Genomic DNA, 16,909 nt, shown 5'->3' on the forward strand with positions numbered 1-16,909 from the left:
GGCGCCTCTTTGCGCCTGCGCGGCGAGCTCTCGCTCTCCTCCGTTTTGACAGGTCTGGCGTCGACGCTCGTTCATCCTTCGACTGCCGGTGTGTGAGGCGTGGGTTGGCCGGGTGAATTCCCGGCTGTGGGAGGGAGGGAGGGAGGAGCGGGAGGGCGGGGGTCCCTTGAAGCGGCCTCCCCCGATGGGCCTCAGCCTACCGGGGCCGGCGCTATGGCTGCTCTTTACCAGAGCGCGGACCCGTCGGCCTCGGCTTCCCCGAACAAGCTGCTGGCGCTGAAGGATGTCAGGCAGGTGAAGGAGGAGACCACCCTGGACGAGAAGCTCTTCCTTCTGGCCTGCGACAAAGGTAGGTCTCGTCCCCCTGCTCCCGCGTTGGTTAGGACAGGCCGTTTCCCTCCGTCCCCTCATCAGCCTGCGGGCCTCGGTCGGCGGATCCGCCCGGCGGCAAGAGCCGCGCTAGCAAGCACGCCCCTCCGGCGCGGGCAGGCCTGTCGCCTCCTTTTCCTTGGACGTATCTCGGCGCAGTAACGCGGATGAGAAACCCGCTTCACCCATATCATGTACGGAGGGGGCTGATGGACGGGATAGTCTCCCTTTGCTACTCCTCAGGCCAGTGGAGGCTGGTGGCTCCGGTTTCGGTGGGGCTGTGAATGCATTCTGGGTTTCAGTGAGAACCAGCCAGAACTGTAAAGGAGCTATCCAAGGTGCTGAGCCCCATCCCCAAAATGGTTAACTTAGGCCGCAGTCCTATACCCAGCTACCGAAGTCCTATTGAACTCAATGGGACTTATAACTGAATGGAGATATATAGGATTGCACTTGTTTTTTTGGTGGATATTTTTATGATGAAGTGTCTCGTTCCATACAGTTTAGCTAGTAGTGCACTTGTATTGTAGGTCTGACTCTTTTTTTAAAGACTTAATAGTGGTGAGAATTCATTCTTTTAGAACTCAAAAAGCAGTTTAAAAATATACCATTAACAATGGTTTTGAGCTTTCCTAAAGAATTCTCTTCTGTTCTTATGCAGTATTTGAAGGCTCTGGCTTCAAATGAGAAAAGCATTCAAACTATCAGTGCTCATAGATGCCAGCGGGCATGTATGCCCCCAAATAGGTATACTTTCTTCAATAGCAGTGGTTTGGGGACATGCGCTGAAGTTCCTGCCTTGGAGACTATACTATGATAACCAAATAGTAGAACTGTGATTACTTTTGGTGCTTATTTACGTTGGTGCTGTCACTTTGTTGGGAGATACGCCACCTGATCTTTCCAGGTTTCTGGATGTAGCAGCATAACCAGACGCTCGTGCTACAACACCTAATTCCTGATCCAAAGAACTGTGATGTTGGCAGAAGACCATATCCAATTGTTGTGCTTGCAGAGATGTGGGGTTTTTTTTAGGCAGGCAGGATGGGGAGAAGGGTTTCTAAAGCTTGATTTACTCACCAGAATGTTAGAACTGGAAGTGCTGATCAGCTGCTAGGCAGTGCATGAGAGGTACAGGAACAGTGCTTGTACACAGCAAGTGTTGGGTGCAGGGTTTAAAAAATTATTATTATTACTGTTTCGATAAGTAGTTTTGGCCCTCTGAATCAGAATGTTAAAATATATGTTACACAGGGATGCCTAAAATAAAAATTGTTATATCTGATTAATATTCCTGAATATAATATGTTAGAATATTTACATATTCAAATATCCCCAAAATAAGTTTTTTATTACTGGTTTAGGTGACTATTACATGGTGAAGAAACTTTTGGAAGAAAATAGCTCAGGTGAAATGAACATAAATTGTGTGGATGTTCTTGGGAGAAATGCTGTTACCATAACTATTGAAAATGAGAATCTAGACATACTACAGCTCCTCCTGGATTATGGCTGCCAGGTACATTGTTGTTGTTTTACGTTGTTAAAAAAAACAAAATCTACTTTTTTTTTTTGCCTGTACTTTCAGGCAAAAAACACATCTTCCTTAATTTTACCTCTTTTGTCATTTAAAAAGGCATATTTCTTCCATAGCATGCAGTTTTGTATTACTTCTGCTTAATTTTCTTCAGTCTACAGATGCACTATTGGTTGCCATTGACTCAGAAGTTGTGGGAGCTGTGGATATACTACTTAATCATCGACCAAAACGATCCAGTAGACCAACAATTGTTGTTAGTATTGCTTTAATTAAATGTTTTAGGACACATTCAGTACAGTTATAGTACTCAAACGTCAATGTTACTCTTAGCTGCATATTTGATAGTGGGAATGTTTTGGTCTCTGAAGCTTTGGAGAATAGATTTAAGTTCCTTTTGATTATGTATCTGAAAAGGGACAGATTTGTTGTCCCCCTCTTGTTTTAGGATAGGGGCTTTAAAACTATTGGTACCCTGAAGCTTGAGAATTGACCCAAACTAGACTGCCAAAGACCTGTATGCATATATTAAAAGAACTGTATTTATTCTTGTCTTTCTTGTAGTATAAATATTCAATTCAAAGCTTCAAGGTCTTTTTCTATCAGTTTTTAAATTAAACATGAGACAATCCCCAGAGGTTACAATTCAAATTATCACTTTTAGGTTGATTGTCAAATTATACTTATTTTTTCATAATTTCAAATATTATTGCTTCCCTGAGTACTCTATATACACTCAAGTATGTGCTTGGAGCTTCTGTTCACTTCAGTGCAGGGATGTGGAACCTCTGGCTTGCATACCTTGGCTCTCTTCACACCTGAGTTTTATAGCATAATCATTCTTTAATCACTGGTTTTCATGGGAGCTTTAAATGACACTGCTGCTCTCCTTCTGCAATCTGACAACTTTCCTTCCCTCTTCCCGTGTTATCTGAGAATAGAAAACCCGGCATTTTCTATGCTTGTGATTGAAATAGTCATTTCCCCCCTGTATATTTCCTCTTAGGCCTTTGTCATGCTTTGTGTGGGCATGTGCTAGGGGGTGTTGCTGGATGGTGTTGAATAAAATTGTCATGACAACAAATTGGTGGGAAGGAGGGGCAAGTCACTGACTTGTGCTTCCAGTGACCATTTCTGCCTCTCTCCCATTCCACTCTGGGCGCCGAGATCCCCTTGAACACAGCAATGCTTACTTATGAGTAAACTCATTGGCTGTAAGGCTTTCCTTTCCGGGGATTAAGTGCCACTGAAATCTGTGTGGCTTGCTTCTGAGTAGGCATGCATAGGAGTGCATTGTAAGTCTACTTAAAGTAGCAGTCTTAAGGCCTCCTATCCCCTTCAATGCATTTACTTTGAACCTCCCCCTCCCATTGACTTCACTGACTGCGTCTTCTTCCTTTTGCTCACCAAATCGATGGGCTTTTTTCCTCCCAGGGTGGATGGGGAGTCTCTCTTCTCAGCCACGCAGGAGAAAGGCTTGACAGTTAGGATTTCAGTGGGTATTAAAAGTGCCTTTTCTCCTCCCCTGAATAAATTCTAGGGATGTACGAAAGGTACTTACCTTTCGCGAATTATGTTTATGGTTGGGGGGGAGGTGTTCCGTCCCTTCCCCCGGAATCCTCGCTGGGGGGGGAGGCGCTCCGTTCCTCCCCCCCGGAATCCTGGCCGGCTGGCTGTGCTCCGCAGCGATTCTGCGGAGCCACCGGCCAGCTCCGCCAGCACCCGGACATCTGGCCGCTGGCTAGCAGGGACGCAAATGGTGGCGGCCGTAGCCGCCGCCGCCGTTTGCGTCCCTGCAGTCAGCCGTGATAGGCTATGTAAATGTTTATGTAGCCTATCACGGCTGACTTAAAAAAAAAAAAAAGAAAGAAACACGCGCATATGCAAATGGCAGCGGCCACGGCTGCCGCCATTTGCGTACGCGCGTTTTTTGTTGTTGTTTTTTTAAAGTCAGCCGTGATAGGCTACGTAAACATTTATGTAGCCTATCATGGTTTTTTTTTAAAACCTAGCCGTGATAGGCTACGTAAATCTTTACGTAGCCAATCACGTTTTTTTTTTTTTTTTAAACTGGAAATGGCGGCGGTGGCAGCCGGTCAGAAGACCGGCCGCCGAATTGCCGCCGGAGCCACCGCCGCCAGGAAGATCCACCCAAGGTAAGTCTCGTCCCAGGGTGGTGGCGGGGGGTGGCGGGCCGTTTCGCCACCGATTTTGGGGGGCTGAATGCGCTGGCATTCGGCCTCCCCGAGATCCATGGTGGAATTTTCGTACATCCCTAATAAATTCATCATGCAGAGCTTGGAATTGTCATTTTTAATAGTTTACTTTTTGTGTGCGGAGTTGTTTTAGATAAGGTAGTAATGCTGAGGTGGTTTTCCATAGTACTCCCTCCCACCTAGCCAGCCACTATCTCTTCTCCTAGCCCACCTTGCAGGGTCATTGGGAAGCCAAAAAGGGGGGAAGAGCAACAACAGCATGTGGGCGGGGGGGGGGGCGTGGAAGCAAGCCAGGTCTAATGAAGAAGGTGTCCCCTGTGAAGCAGTTGCCTGTGGAAGAGGGGGGTGGCTGCTAGGGATGGCTTGGTGCATGGACTGTATACAAATCCATTTGTGGATTTCTTACTTCTGTAGCTGGGAACTCAGAAATCTGTATACCCTTCAAACTCGGTAGTGCAAGCAGTATACTGCATTTAATTCCATTACACACAGGCATACTTAGCAGAGAAGGACTAGCAGCTCCAGCAACCTCATGGTAAGCCACCGAGAAAACTCTCTCTCCTTTGGAGGAAGGAGGGGACCAGCTCCCATAGCCCTCTATCCAGGTCATTAGAAGTGCTTCCGACTTCCCTCCTGCTGTGGAGGAGTGGAGGGATGGGGCAGAGCCATCAATCATGTTACAGGAAGCAATGATCGGGGAGTGGAGTGGGTTTGGAGCCAGCAGCCCCCTTCTGTCCTGATTGTTCTGTGCAGCTCAGCCCAGGCCCAGCCATACGCTATGAGAGATGCCTGTAAATCCTAGAAAGGATCAGGAATCAAAAGGACCGGTTTGCAGTGGGATAAAATGCCAGGTGTGAAGAGAGCCCTTATCTAGCCTGTAGAGCCTCTTTGAGTTCCTTCAGGAGACAGAGCTTGGCCTCCAAGCCCTGCCTCTTGGAGGAATCCCTACTGTTATTTCCATTATCTCTTAGAGATAACAGTGGGGATGCAGGCAGCAAGTGTCTGGTAGAAGTGGCAGAGTCCTTTCATGCAACACATACTGCCCAAAGCCAGGGAGGATGCTCAGAAGAACAGCTGATCTTCAGCACCAGTTGAGTCCTTTTGTGCAGAGTCCGCCACCATGGAGATGGTGTGCACCAGGTGAAGACAGGGACTTGGCCTGTAGCCAAGTGTCATTCTCCATACTGAGAGGGATAAGGGACTCTGTGCTTCTCTCACCATGGAGAAAGGCAAAATGGCCCATGGAGGGCCTGGCAATCTAGCGTATGGGGAGCCTGGTGGGGGGAATTTGGCACACCACTACCAAATGGTTCGATCCCCCTGCTTCAGAAGAAAGGGCATAAAGGAGCATATTGCGGACTGAACCTGACCCACACCATGTGTACATTGGAATTCTGCGAGCTTGCAAAAAATTAAATCAGGACAACTAGCAAATTGCTTGTTTGATGTCTCTTTTTATTCAGATTATAAACAGAATGTATTTTAAAGGGTGACTAGAAGAAATATTGACTTTGGCTTTTTCAGGTTGCCTCTATTAAACGGCACTGTGGGACAAAATTAACATGTTATATTTTTGTAACAAGCCCATACAGTTTTGAAGGTTTTGAATTTAAAAATATACAAGACCTCAAGCAGTAGACGGCTTCTGGTTCCAGGTTCGGCATGATTTAGATTTGATCTCTGAATTAATAGTGAATAATGCTTAATTTATTTTCTCAGACCTCTCTTTATCTATTGCAGAAATTAATGGAACGTATTCAGAATCCAGAATATTCAACAACCATGGATGTGGCACCTGTTATTTTAGCTGCTCACCGAAACAACTATGAAATCCTTACTATGCTTTTAAAACAGGATGTGTCACTACCTAAACCTCATGCTGTGGGCTGTGAATGCACATTGTGTACAGCCAAGAACAAAAAAGATAGTCTACGGCACTCCAGGTTACAGTAATTAGCTCTTTATTCATGCATGAAATTTCCCCCCTACTTTTCAGTAGTACTCCCAAAGTAGCTTAGTACAGACTTTTAAGTAGCCTGTTGCCTGATCACTTGTGGCAAGTGAATCGTTTCCAGGAAAGGGTCATAGCTCAGTGGTAGAAGGCCCAGGTTCACTCCCTGGCATCTCCAGGTAGAACTAGGAAAGTCTCCTGGAGAGTCACTGCCAGTTAGTGTAGACTAACTAGATGGTCCAATGGTCTGAATGGGTATAAGGTAGCTTCCTAGTATGTTCCAGATGACCAGGAATGAAGCTTTTGTAAACAGAAAGAAAGTTGCTTATTTTTTCTTTTAGGTCATTATAAAGTACTTAACATACATGTGGGCAGTCAGGCTTGTACAAATATTTTTGTGTAGAAATGTTGTGGACTTACATGCAGGACTGTCTTAGTACTAGCAATGAAATCTTACTAGAGTGAGAAACTTATAGGGTCTTTCTGCAAAATTGAGAGGAGGGTTGTGCTTTTTAGACCACCACAGATTTGAGCATCTGGAACTTAGTAGAAGGTTTTGATACAGTGTACTGCTTCATAAGCCTTGGTCACCTAAATTTTTTTTTATTGGGAGAGGGTTAAGGCACTCATTTGTATTGACATGGAGACTGTCGGTGTGGTGATATTTTTCTGCTATTTTGGTGTTATGGCTTTAGGGGCATTGAGTAACATGATGGTGTTGAGAGGTTTTTCCCTCTTCACATTGCATTCTTATAGTATGCTAGGCCATAATGGAGCCTATGGTTGGAGAGGTGGTGGGGCAGGACTGAAGCAAGACTAGATAGTCTCTTCTATGCAGTGTCCCAAAGACTTTTCATGGTGCAAACCTATATACTTATACTCAGAAGTAAGTCTCATTGAGTTCAATGGGGCTTACTCCCAGGTACATGAATTTCAGCCTCAGTCACCAGGAAGCCAATTATGTTGGAACACCCCTATTAGTGATCTATTATAATAGAATTGCAAATAGAGGGCAGCATAGCAACAAAACATGGCCCAGTTGGATTACATGGGATGTCCCTATAGTTACTGTGTTTGCATGACGTTGTTTGGGTTCTGATATAATGGGAGTCCTGCATGTATTTGCTGCAGTTTTCCTATTAATATCAATGCAGTGTGCATATTCTTTCAAAACAATTAATGCCTGACAACTTAATCCAAATCTATTGTGGTTGCATATGTATCTGAAATTCCACATAACATTTTGATCTGTGAAATTGCATTGGTGAGTATACCCCTATCTTAAGCACTAATCAGTAGGCACAGTAAATCTTAGGACCAGATCATTAATAAGCTTTCTTCAAGGCTGGAGCTAAAAAACACTTAAGTAATAGGCTAGTGCATATGCTTCTTGGGAGAACATAGGACATTTCAAATTTCTGTTATCTTACTGGAAATGGTGTTAAATTTCAGATTTCAAAAATTAAACAGATATGACTTGAAAATACTAATCAAATGGAGACTGTTTGCCTTAAGTTGTATCCTTTGACATTTTTATCACAGATTTCGTCTTGATATATATCGATGTTTGGCTAGTCCTGCCTTAATAATGTTGACAGAAGAGGATCCAATTCTGAGAGCCTTTGAACTTAGTGCAGACTTACGAGAACTAAGCCTTGTAGAAGTTGAATTCAGGTATGGATAAAAATTGAACTTGTATTACTATTTCATTTCAGTATCATGTTTCTAAATATAATTGGATGCAGGCACACCACAAGTGGGTCAACGAAATCCAAATTATAAATTGTAAATGATATAAGGAAATGTGTAGTGCAATCCTATTCATGTTTATTTGGAAGTAAGTTCCACTGTTCAGTAGGCTATCCTCCCTGATTAGTGTGCCGCCTTGGTCTGTAAGTAATAAAATGTCTTGTTACTAAGAAATAAGTACGAATTACAAATATTAAATGAAGATTCAGGGAGCAATTCTGTGGCCACTAGACACTGTCCAGAGGGCGATAGGATATGCTCTTTTCCAAGAACCGACCTCGGACCCCATGGTCCAAGGTCGGTTCCCAGAAAACCAACTGCCCTCCTTGTCCACGCTGCTTCAGAGGCAGCGCAGAGGGGCCCCATCCTCCGCGCTCATAAGAGGAGCGCGGAGTGACTGAAAAGGGGCATGGCTGGGGGGCCTTCTGAGGCAGAGAGAGCAGAGCTGCACATGCGACACATCCAGTGTCATTTGGATCCCTCTCCTTGTTGGCCTCCCCGCTGCTAGACAGCCAAAAATGGCTGTCTTGCAAAACAAGGAAGGAGAGATGAAGAGGGAACGATCCCACTGTGCCTCATCTGCCTTGCTTTGGATAGGCGGTCCGAGTTTGGAGGTGGCCACCTATCTAGGTAGGATTGCGCCCTCACTGTTCTAAGTCAGTGGTATGGAACTTTAATTACTTTGCAAGGGATGCATACTTCAGAGATTCACAGCAGATGGGTTGACTGTGGAAGAATCTACACTGGAGCCACTTTAGTTTCCAAGGCATAGAGCTCAGTTGCCTGTTTATGACTGTCCACTAAACAACATGGATGTTTAGGGCACAATCCAACCAAAGTTAAGCAATTTTAAGACTATTGGGTCTGTGTTTACTTTCCTGACTCTGAGGTCTATGTTTACTTTCCAATAGAAGTCAATGGCAGCTGCAACATGCTTAATTTTGAATTCTGTCCCTATCTTCCATCTCATTGTTCTACCCAGTAACTACCAACCTCTGCTCCTAGAAGTTTCTGGACATTTACTTGTTAAGAGATATTGTCCTTGTATGTGTACTGAGAGCCAAACAGAAGTTCATTGATTTCTCAGTTGCCCACCTTGTCTCTAATAATTATGCAGATAATTATGTAGTATAAAAAACAAGTGGACTATAGATTCATACATTTTAGATTATGCCCTTGGTTATATAGAGGATCTATTTAGCAGCAAACCAATACGTTTTAATTTTTAGAGCCACCAATTAGTATGCACCATTGAGGAAATGCATAAATTACACAGTGGATAATTAATCTAAATAATGTTAAACCATTTGTATTTTCATGGTGATTTAAATCATTAATTTGAATTGCCTTGATTTTAATTCAGTCCAGTCTGGTATTCAATTTGAGTCCAGGAAATACCTTTATTCTATGCTGAAGTTAGCATCAAAGGTATATTAGTATCTATCACCTTCTGTATTTCCTAGAAATGATTATGAAGAACTAGCCCAACAGTGTAAAACCTTTGCTAAAGATCTGCTTGCGCAGGCACGGAATTCCCGGGAACTTGAAGTTATATTGAACCATACAGCAAGTGATGAACATGTGGATAAGCGAGGACTGTTAGAAGAGAGAATGAATTTGAGTCGGTTAAAGCTTGCTATTAAGTATAACCAAAAGGAGGTATGTTGGGGGGGGGGGGGTGAATTTATCATAGAATCACCTAACAAATAGATGGCACTGACCAGTTACATATCTCAGTAGGTGTCCTGGTTTTAACAGTATTTAATGTTTTAACGTTTGTAAACTGCCGAGAGAGCTTTGGCTATGGGGTGGTATAGAAATGTAAGAAAGAATAATATATAATAATAATAACAGTTGCAACAACTATAGCACTAATAACACAATCCTATACATGTTTACTCAGAAGTAAGTCCCATTGAGTTTAATGGAGCTTAATCTCAGGTAAGTGGGTATAGAATCACAGACTAAATGAATAAAATCTGTTAAATCTGCACTGGAAGCACCAACTGGAAATTCGATTTAGCAGCCCAATCCCCTATGTGGATATAAATGGGTATTAGGGTGATACTGGCAAGACAGAATTAGCACCTTCATGCTAGCATTGGTCCCTTGCCCCAGCTCAAGAGCCTCCACTGGCTCTGCAGCTCTGGTTCTCACTTCTTGCATCTGATGTAGCAGCTGTCTGCTTAATTTTACTGTATTGTATTTGTACTGGCTGGTAATATGCAATGGTACAGCAGCTGTTGCAGCTAAATTACATCTTTAGACTGAGGGGTAAAATATTATGCAAGTCTTTTACAGTAGGTGTCTTGTATTACAGTGAATAACATTTTTATTATAGCAGTTCCTCACCTGAGCACTTTTACAGTCTTATTTCTTATTCAACATAGTGACCTAGTTCACACGACACAGTGGGGATCATCGTTTTGAATATGCAACCCCTACTCAGGGGTTATCTTGTTGTGCAAAGCTGGCTACTTTGCACAATAAGATAACCCTCGATTTGTTGTAGGGTTATGCAAGGGTTGTTTAATCAACAAATAACTCGGTGACTGGATTTGCATAACATGGCAAATCCCGCTTGGGGATACATATTCAAAATGTTGTCTGGCACACAACATGACTTACCATGAATTAAATAACCCATGCTGAGCTGGCCGTGTTGCACATACTGGCCAATTGTGTGCTTGACTGGCATTCCACATCTGTCTATAAATCATTACAATTTGTTGTGGATTCTAATTATCCTACTGCTGGAGAAAACCCAGGAAGGATTGCCAGATTATAGCTCTGGCAAGGTTCATATGATTACATTTAAAGTTTGCTTTTGGTTATTTTTTTTTATTTATTTATTGCAGTTAATTGCTCTACTGCTGGCAAATACATGGCATGGTAATTATTTATTGGTTTGCTGTTTTAGATATAATATAAATTTCTGTTTACTACCCTGATCTTAAATAATCATTCAGAATTAAACTTTTAAAAAGTAGTACCCTTCAAATTATGCTCCCATTGCAAGTTAAATATGTTTATCTGTTTTTCTTCCTAATATAAACAAAGCTTGAATAATTAGTTCATTCGCTACTTTAGAGAGTGTTATTGATATAAAATCTTTTCCTATTGCAGTTTGTTTCTCAGTCGAATTGCCAGCAATTTCTCAATACTGTCTGGTTTGGACAAATGGCAGGTTACCGCCGCAAGCACACATTTAAGAAGATTTTGACAGTCTTAACAGTAGGCATCTTTTGGCCACTACTATCTTTTTGTTACTTATTGGCCCCAAGATCTCGAATAGGCCGAATAATTCATACGCCTTTTATGAAGTTTATTATTCATGGAGCTTCATATTTCACATTTCTGCTATTACTAAACTTGTACTCACTTGTCTACAACGAAGATAAAAAAAACACAATGGGGCCAGCATTGGAGAGAATAGACTATCTTCTAATACTTTGGCTCATTGGTAAGTACAAAATTAGTTGTTGCAATTCTAACACTGGGTCCCCCATTCATCCCAACAATATTATGTGATGATGTAGATAAACTTCTCATTGCTATGGTCCTCCCTTGTCAGAATGAAAGACAATCTTTAATATACTTCTGCGAGATACTTTTCCTATTTTACCAGGCTTAGGTAAAATAGCTCCTATGGGCATGACTGATTATGCTGTAGTTGGAAGTATTAAAATAGAAATTTTAAGTATGTCCCCCAACCTCATCTTAGGAGTGTTTGTACTGGCACTAAAAGTGTGGTTTCTGAACACTGATCCCCCTCCACAGCAAATAGTGGTGTATGCCATATACTTATTTTATTTTATCGTAAATGGGAAAACAGGCATTAATCTTTATCAAACCTGTTCATATATTGAATCACTTTTACCCATTCATTGGTTTTGTTAAAAACAGTTTTCTATCCAACAGTTGTTTACCATCTGTCAGTCATTTCTCTTGCCCTCTCTTTTTATTGTAATACAAACTTTATTTGAAAAAAAAAATGGTATATCAACATTCTGAGGGCATGATCCTTGCCTGTGGGGATATATTAATCACATGTGGAGGGATCCACATAGGGCAAAATAGAGCCCCAACCCCTGTTGCACGTGCACAGGAAGTGTAACAGGGCAGTGTAGGAATGGGAGGTCTGTTTGGGTGTACCGTATTCTTGTTCCAGCTCTTCCCTGGTCTAGATCTCTTCCAGCTCAGTTGCTTTTTGCATTGAACAGGCCTATGTTACGCTGGGCAGCAGGAACAGGGGAGAGGTGCATAATGGGAGTGCTTCCTCTCCGCTACACAGCAGATTTGTGCTGGGGTCAGCTGAGGAGCGCTCTGAGAATAACTAGGGCATGATATCTCCCTCCACAGAAGGGGAGTTCCCCATAGAGAACATATGGGTGGTTCTTGGTTGACCTCAGTTGTTCCCTGCACTAATGAGCTCAGCAATAGGGAAAGGTGTGTGATCAGATGGGGAAGGTGCACCATAGGAGCTTGTAGAGTACACTGGCAGCAACTGAGATGCCTAACCATGTAAGTGCAGCTTTCAGAGCATTTGCTAGAAGCCCCTGCCCCGCCCCCAGCTCCCCTGATCAACTTGGCTGCAGGTAATAATGGGCAGGGCTGCCTGGGGCTCTGGGGACTGAAGAGAGAGCAGCCAAAGGCTGCCTGTGGACTGGGTTGCCTCCCTGTGGGTTGCAGTATACATTCTGTTTTATACATGGAGATAATATCCATTTAGGAAGTTTGGGGGGGGATGCATGGTGGGGGAGCAGAAACCGTGTGCTGCCACTGCACTTGCAATAAACCTGTGATGTGAGGTATATCTGCAAGTATTTGTGCTATTTCCATCCAGTCTTCGGAAGAAAGGACTGTGTAAATCATGTGTGCATATGGTCCATATATTTAACACTGGGGAGAGGGGTAGCAGAGCAGATGGAGCCTGAGTATTTACTTTCTTGCACCATGTATATAGAGCTCTGTAACTGTAAGTCCCACTCCAGAAACAAATCACAGAATATGTGAAGTAACTACAGAACCACTAGAGGGAGCACAGACTACTACTTTCAGTATTGATTTTAAAAATAAATTCGCCAACCTTTGCTATTATTTTCTTGGTACAAATATAACTACACACATGTTTTTGGCCACTTAAGCCTAACTTAATCCTACAGGAGAATTCTGTTCATTGCTGCTGTTACAAATGCTTGATATTCTTAAAGAACCCAAACTACTTGTGATGGTCTGGAATATTGAACCTATTCATATATTTATATTTTAACATTTACTTCTGTCCATCGAGTAGTGGCAGGTGATGTTAATTACATAAAGTATAGTTTTTCTTAGAGATAGAGATACTCACCATCCCTTTGAGAGGCACTTCCTTCTCTTTTTAATCACTCTGATTATGACTCTTGACAGAGTGAAGAAGCAGCATGGAAGGGTGCTACAGGGTACATAATTAATCCACATATCATCTTGAATGTGCACCCCTTTGGTTTGATCCAAAGAGCTGTTGCACTAGCAAACAATTGCTTAGGCTGGGGCATATATGCTGTTCCAGTATACTGTCATAAATAGGGCTGGCCCACCCTGAAGCAGAGTGTGGTGCCTGCATCAGGTGGCGGAGTGGCAAATTGTTCATCCCCCCACCCCCAGGAGGGCCTCCTGCTGCTGCTGCTGCCCTGCCTTTTCCAGTGGCTGCTCTAGAGAGCTTTGCCAGCCTGTCTCCCACTGTGGCATTTGCCACAGCAAGAGAGCAGCCAGTACAGTTCTCTGGAGCAGGTGCCTACCCTCTCCTTCCCTTATTGAGAGCTGTGCAGCTAGAATCACTGGTTTCTGGGCTCTTTCAAGATCTCTCCTTGGCAGCCAGTTCTTCCAGCCATGCACTTCTCCACAGAGCTGGTGTTGTGGCTGTAAAGGTAAGGTGGCTTGGGACAGGGGAAGGGGGTGGGAAGGTGCGATGCAGCAGCAGGAAGGTGCATGACATGGCAGCAGGGGGAGATGTAGCAGTGCATGTTTTTCCCTGCTTCAGGTGGTGAGAGAATGTGCGCTGGGGCTGGTCATAAATAAAAATATTACACTGGTATTATGCCAGCGTGAGAGTTAGTTGTGCCTGGGCAGATGTCCAGGACTGAGGTGTCAGCCATTTTAATTATGCAAACCAATTAGAACAGTGCATATGTAGACAGTCATATATAAGTTGAACAAGAAAACCAGAGGACTACAAGTTTAAGTTGCTTGCTTTTCTTCAGTTTTAATCTACACTTTTGCTGCTGCTTAGGTCCTGATGAGCATGAAAGGTTATGCAGCCTAGCTGTGGCTTATGCCAGTTCCAACACTTAGTGGCCTGAAATGTAAACATTCTCTTTTCTTCTACATTTTAAGATGGTAGTAAACACATTAAATAACCAAGTAGTCAGTAGTATAGAAGTTTTAAAAGGAGGCAATTTTTTTAGTCAACATGGAAAGAAAATCCTGTGAAGTTCTTGATATGACAATTGTGTCATCATGACTTGAATCAGTTAAAACCGATTGACAGCGGTGCTAATTTTTACATCCCGCTGATATGTTGAATTCACTGCACTAGAGTCATGTCCTAAAAGAATGGGGTTATACTTATGGGGTTATATTTTTCTGGGAAAAACCTATAACGTGTCTAATATAGTTGTCTCCTTTAATTTTTAACAACTAACAGAAAAAGATTAATAAATTTTATCAGACTTGTGGTCACTGGTAAGAGAAATATCTCTTCAAGAGCTGGGCTGTTTAACAGAAGGCTGGATTTCTGGAAATAGGTACATGTCATTGTAGATGTGCATATCTATGGATATAGAACCAAAACTGGGCTCCAAGGTCACACTTGAGGCTTACTCAAGGGCTTGAGCATGCCCAATTTATTTTTTTTCCTTTGTGCAGCCGCACCTACCCCCCAACAATATCTCAAGCCTCTTCAATTTCAAAAGCATTTTTATGTAATTGGGAGAGTAAATGTTTGGAGAAGTCAAGCCCAAAGCCTTGTTGGGCATGTAGAACTATTTGCACAGTTCTTGGGATTCCTGTCTGTGTGTTCAAACCCAGTGCTGTTTAACAATATACATAATACTTATATTCCTTTGCTCCCAAGTACTACTTGGGGGTAGGAGATGTGTCCTTATTTTATTTTAAAAGACAGACAGAAGGCGTTGAAACCATTGTGAAAATAGTATAGTATATCCCATTGACTACACTCTCTTTCCCACACTCAGGAATGGTGTGGTCAGATGTTAAAAGACTTTGGTATGATGGCTTAGAAGACTTCTTAGAAGAATCCCGAAATCAACTTAGTTTTGTCATGAATTCTCTCTACCTGGCAACTTTTGCTCTCAAAGTAGTTGCCCATAATAAGGTAAACATCAACTCTGTCGATTGTTAACACCAGTATAAAATCACACTATTTTTAAAAAATCTGAAAGGGTCTTGGGAACACTAATTCTTAAAGCCTGGTACAAAAAGTAGGTTTTGTGAAGGGCAAACAGCATATTGAGTCTTTACAGTTTAGTAGGTTTTTAGTCCAAATGAATATGATTCATGTGCATTTACTCTGTTGTTGAAAACAGAAAGTGAAATGACAGGAACATCACTGTTGTTCAGCAGGTAAATGTATATTTTCATCTGAAATTAGGACATCTATTATTACCCTTCATAAGCTGTATGTATTACGTACACACTATAAAACGAACCAGGCAAAAAGTTTCTGAATGCTTAGTACAACAGACTTGCACTATTTTTCTGAACGTAGAACAGGCCTGCAAGTTGTCTGGTTATGTCCTAAAGGACTCCATGTTCATAAACTGATAGGTTACTGTAATCTGTATCAGCCTCACGGTAGAACTGAATAACCACTTACACTTTCAGTGTAAGTTAGCATATGAAATGATTTAACTGCTTCAAAAAAGAAATAAGCCATGAGCATATAATTCTAAAAATTGCCTATGCAGATCATTATGAGTGGAAAGTGAAGATCTTATATCATTAAGATAAAAGCCATCACTTACTGGTTTTTTAAATAAGGGAAGTCACAGCTAAAAGCCAGCTGGAGATCTGATTTCACCTCCTTACCACCCATGACCCCACTTCATTAACAGAAATGCCATGTTCTAAAGAATCCCTTAAACCAGTGTTTTGCCATTTGTACATGAAATAATCATGAATAACAGATGAGACTGGCGATTTATGTGGTTGTTGTTGTTCAGTCGTTCAGTCGTGTCTGACTCTTCGTGACCCCATGGACCATAGCACGCCAGGCCTTCCTGTCCTGCGCTCTCTCCCGGAGCGTGCTCAAGTTCATATTCATTGCATCCGTGATGCTATCTAGCCATCTCATCCTCTGCCGTCCCCTTCTCCTTTTGCCTTCAGTCTTTACCAGCATCAGGGTCTTTTCCAGGGAGTTTTCTCTTCGCATTAGGTGGCCAAAATATTGGAGCTTCAGCTTCATTATCTGTCCTTCCAATGAGCACTCAGGGTTGATTTCCTTTAGGATGGACTGATTTGACCTCCTTGCAGTCCAGGGCACTCGTAAGAATCTTCTCCAGCACCACAGTTCGAAAGCATCAATTCTTTGGCGCTCAGCCTTCCTTATAGTCCAGCTCTCACAGCCATACATTACTACTGGGAAAACCATAGCTTTGATTAGACGGACCTTTGTCGGCAAGGTGATGTCTCTGCTTCTTACTATGCTGTCTAGGTTGGCCATAGCTTTCCTCCCAAGGAGCAAGCGTCTTTTAATTTCATGGCTACAGTCACCGTCTGCGGTGATCTTGGAGCCCAAGAAAGTAAAATCTGTCACTGCTTCCATTTCTTCCCCTTCTATATGCCAGGAAGTGATGGGGCCAGATGCCATGATCTTCGTTTTTTTAATGTTGAGTTTCAAACCAGCTTTTGCACTCTCCTCTTTCACCCTCAACAAGAGGCTCTTTAGATCCTCTTCGCTTTCTGCCATTAGGGTGGTATCGTCTGCGTATTGGAGGTTGTTGATAATTCTCCCAGCAATCTTAATTCCGACCTGTGATTCATCCAATCCGGCATTTCTCATGATGTACTCTGCATATAAGTTAA

General features: G+C 42.6%; 1 protein-coding gene across 1 annotated transcript in view; it reads left to right on the plus strand.

Moving 5' to 3' along the window:
* Positions 1 to 16,909, plus strand: part of TRPC1 (transient receptor potential cation channel subfamily C member 1) — a 40,303-nt gene continuing 23,394 nt past the window's right edge. The window contains exons 1-8 of the mRNA XM_084847215.1: positions 1 to 349; positions 1,734 to 1,888; positions 2,061 to 2,162; positions 5,863 to 6,065; positions 7,616 to 7,747; positions 9,286 to 9,481; positions 10,949 to 11,285; positions 15,061 to 15,200. Of these exons, the coding sequence (XP_084703341.1) occupies positions 214 to 349; positions 1,734 to 1,888; positions 2,061 to 2,162; positions 5,863 to 6,065; positions 7,616 to 7,747; positions 9,286 to 9,481; positions 10,949 to 11,285; positions 15,061 to 15,200 (1,401 nt within the window). The 5' untranslated portion in view covers positions 1 to 213. The remainder of the gene's footprint in view (positions 350 to 1,733; positions 1,889 to 2,060; positions 2,163 to 5,862; positions 6,066 to 7,615; positions 7,748 to 9,285; positions 9,482 to 10,948; positions 11,286 to 15,060; positions 15,201 to 16,909) is intronic.

The sequence above is a fragment of the Heloderma suspectum genome, chromosome 3 (assembly GCF_057233095.1).
Source record: "Heloderma suspectum isolate Gila_16-S chromosome 3, 16-S_ref, whole genome shotgun sequence".
In the NCBI taxonomy this organism is placed as follows: Eukaryota; Metazoa; Chordata; class Lepidosauria; order Squamata; family Helodermatidae; genus Heloderma; species Heloderma suspectum.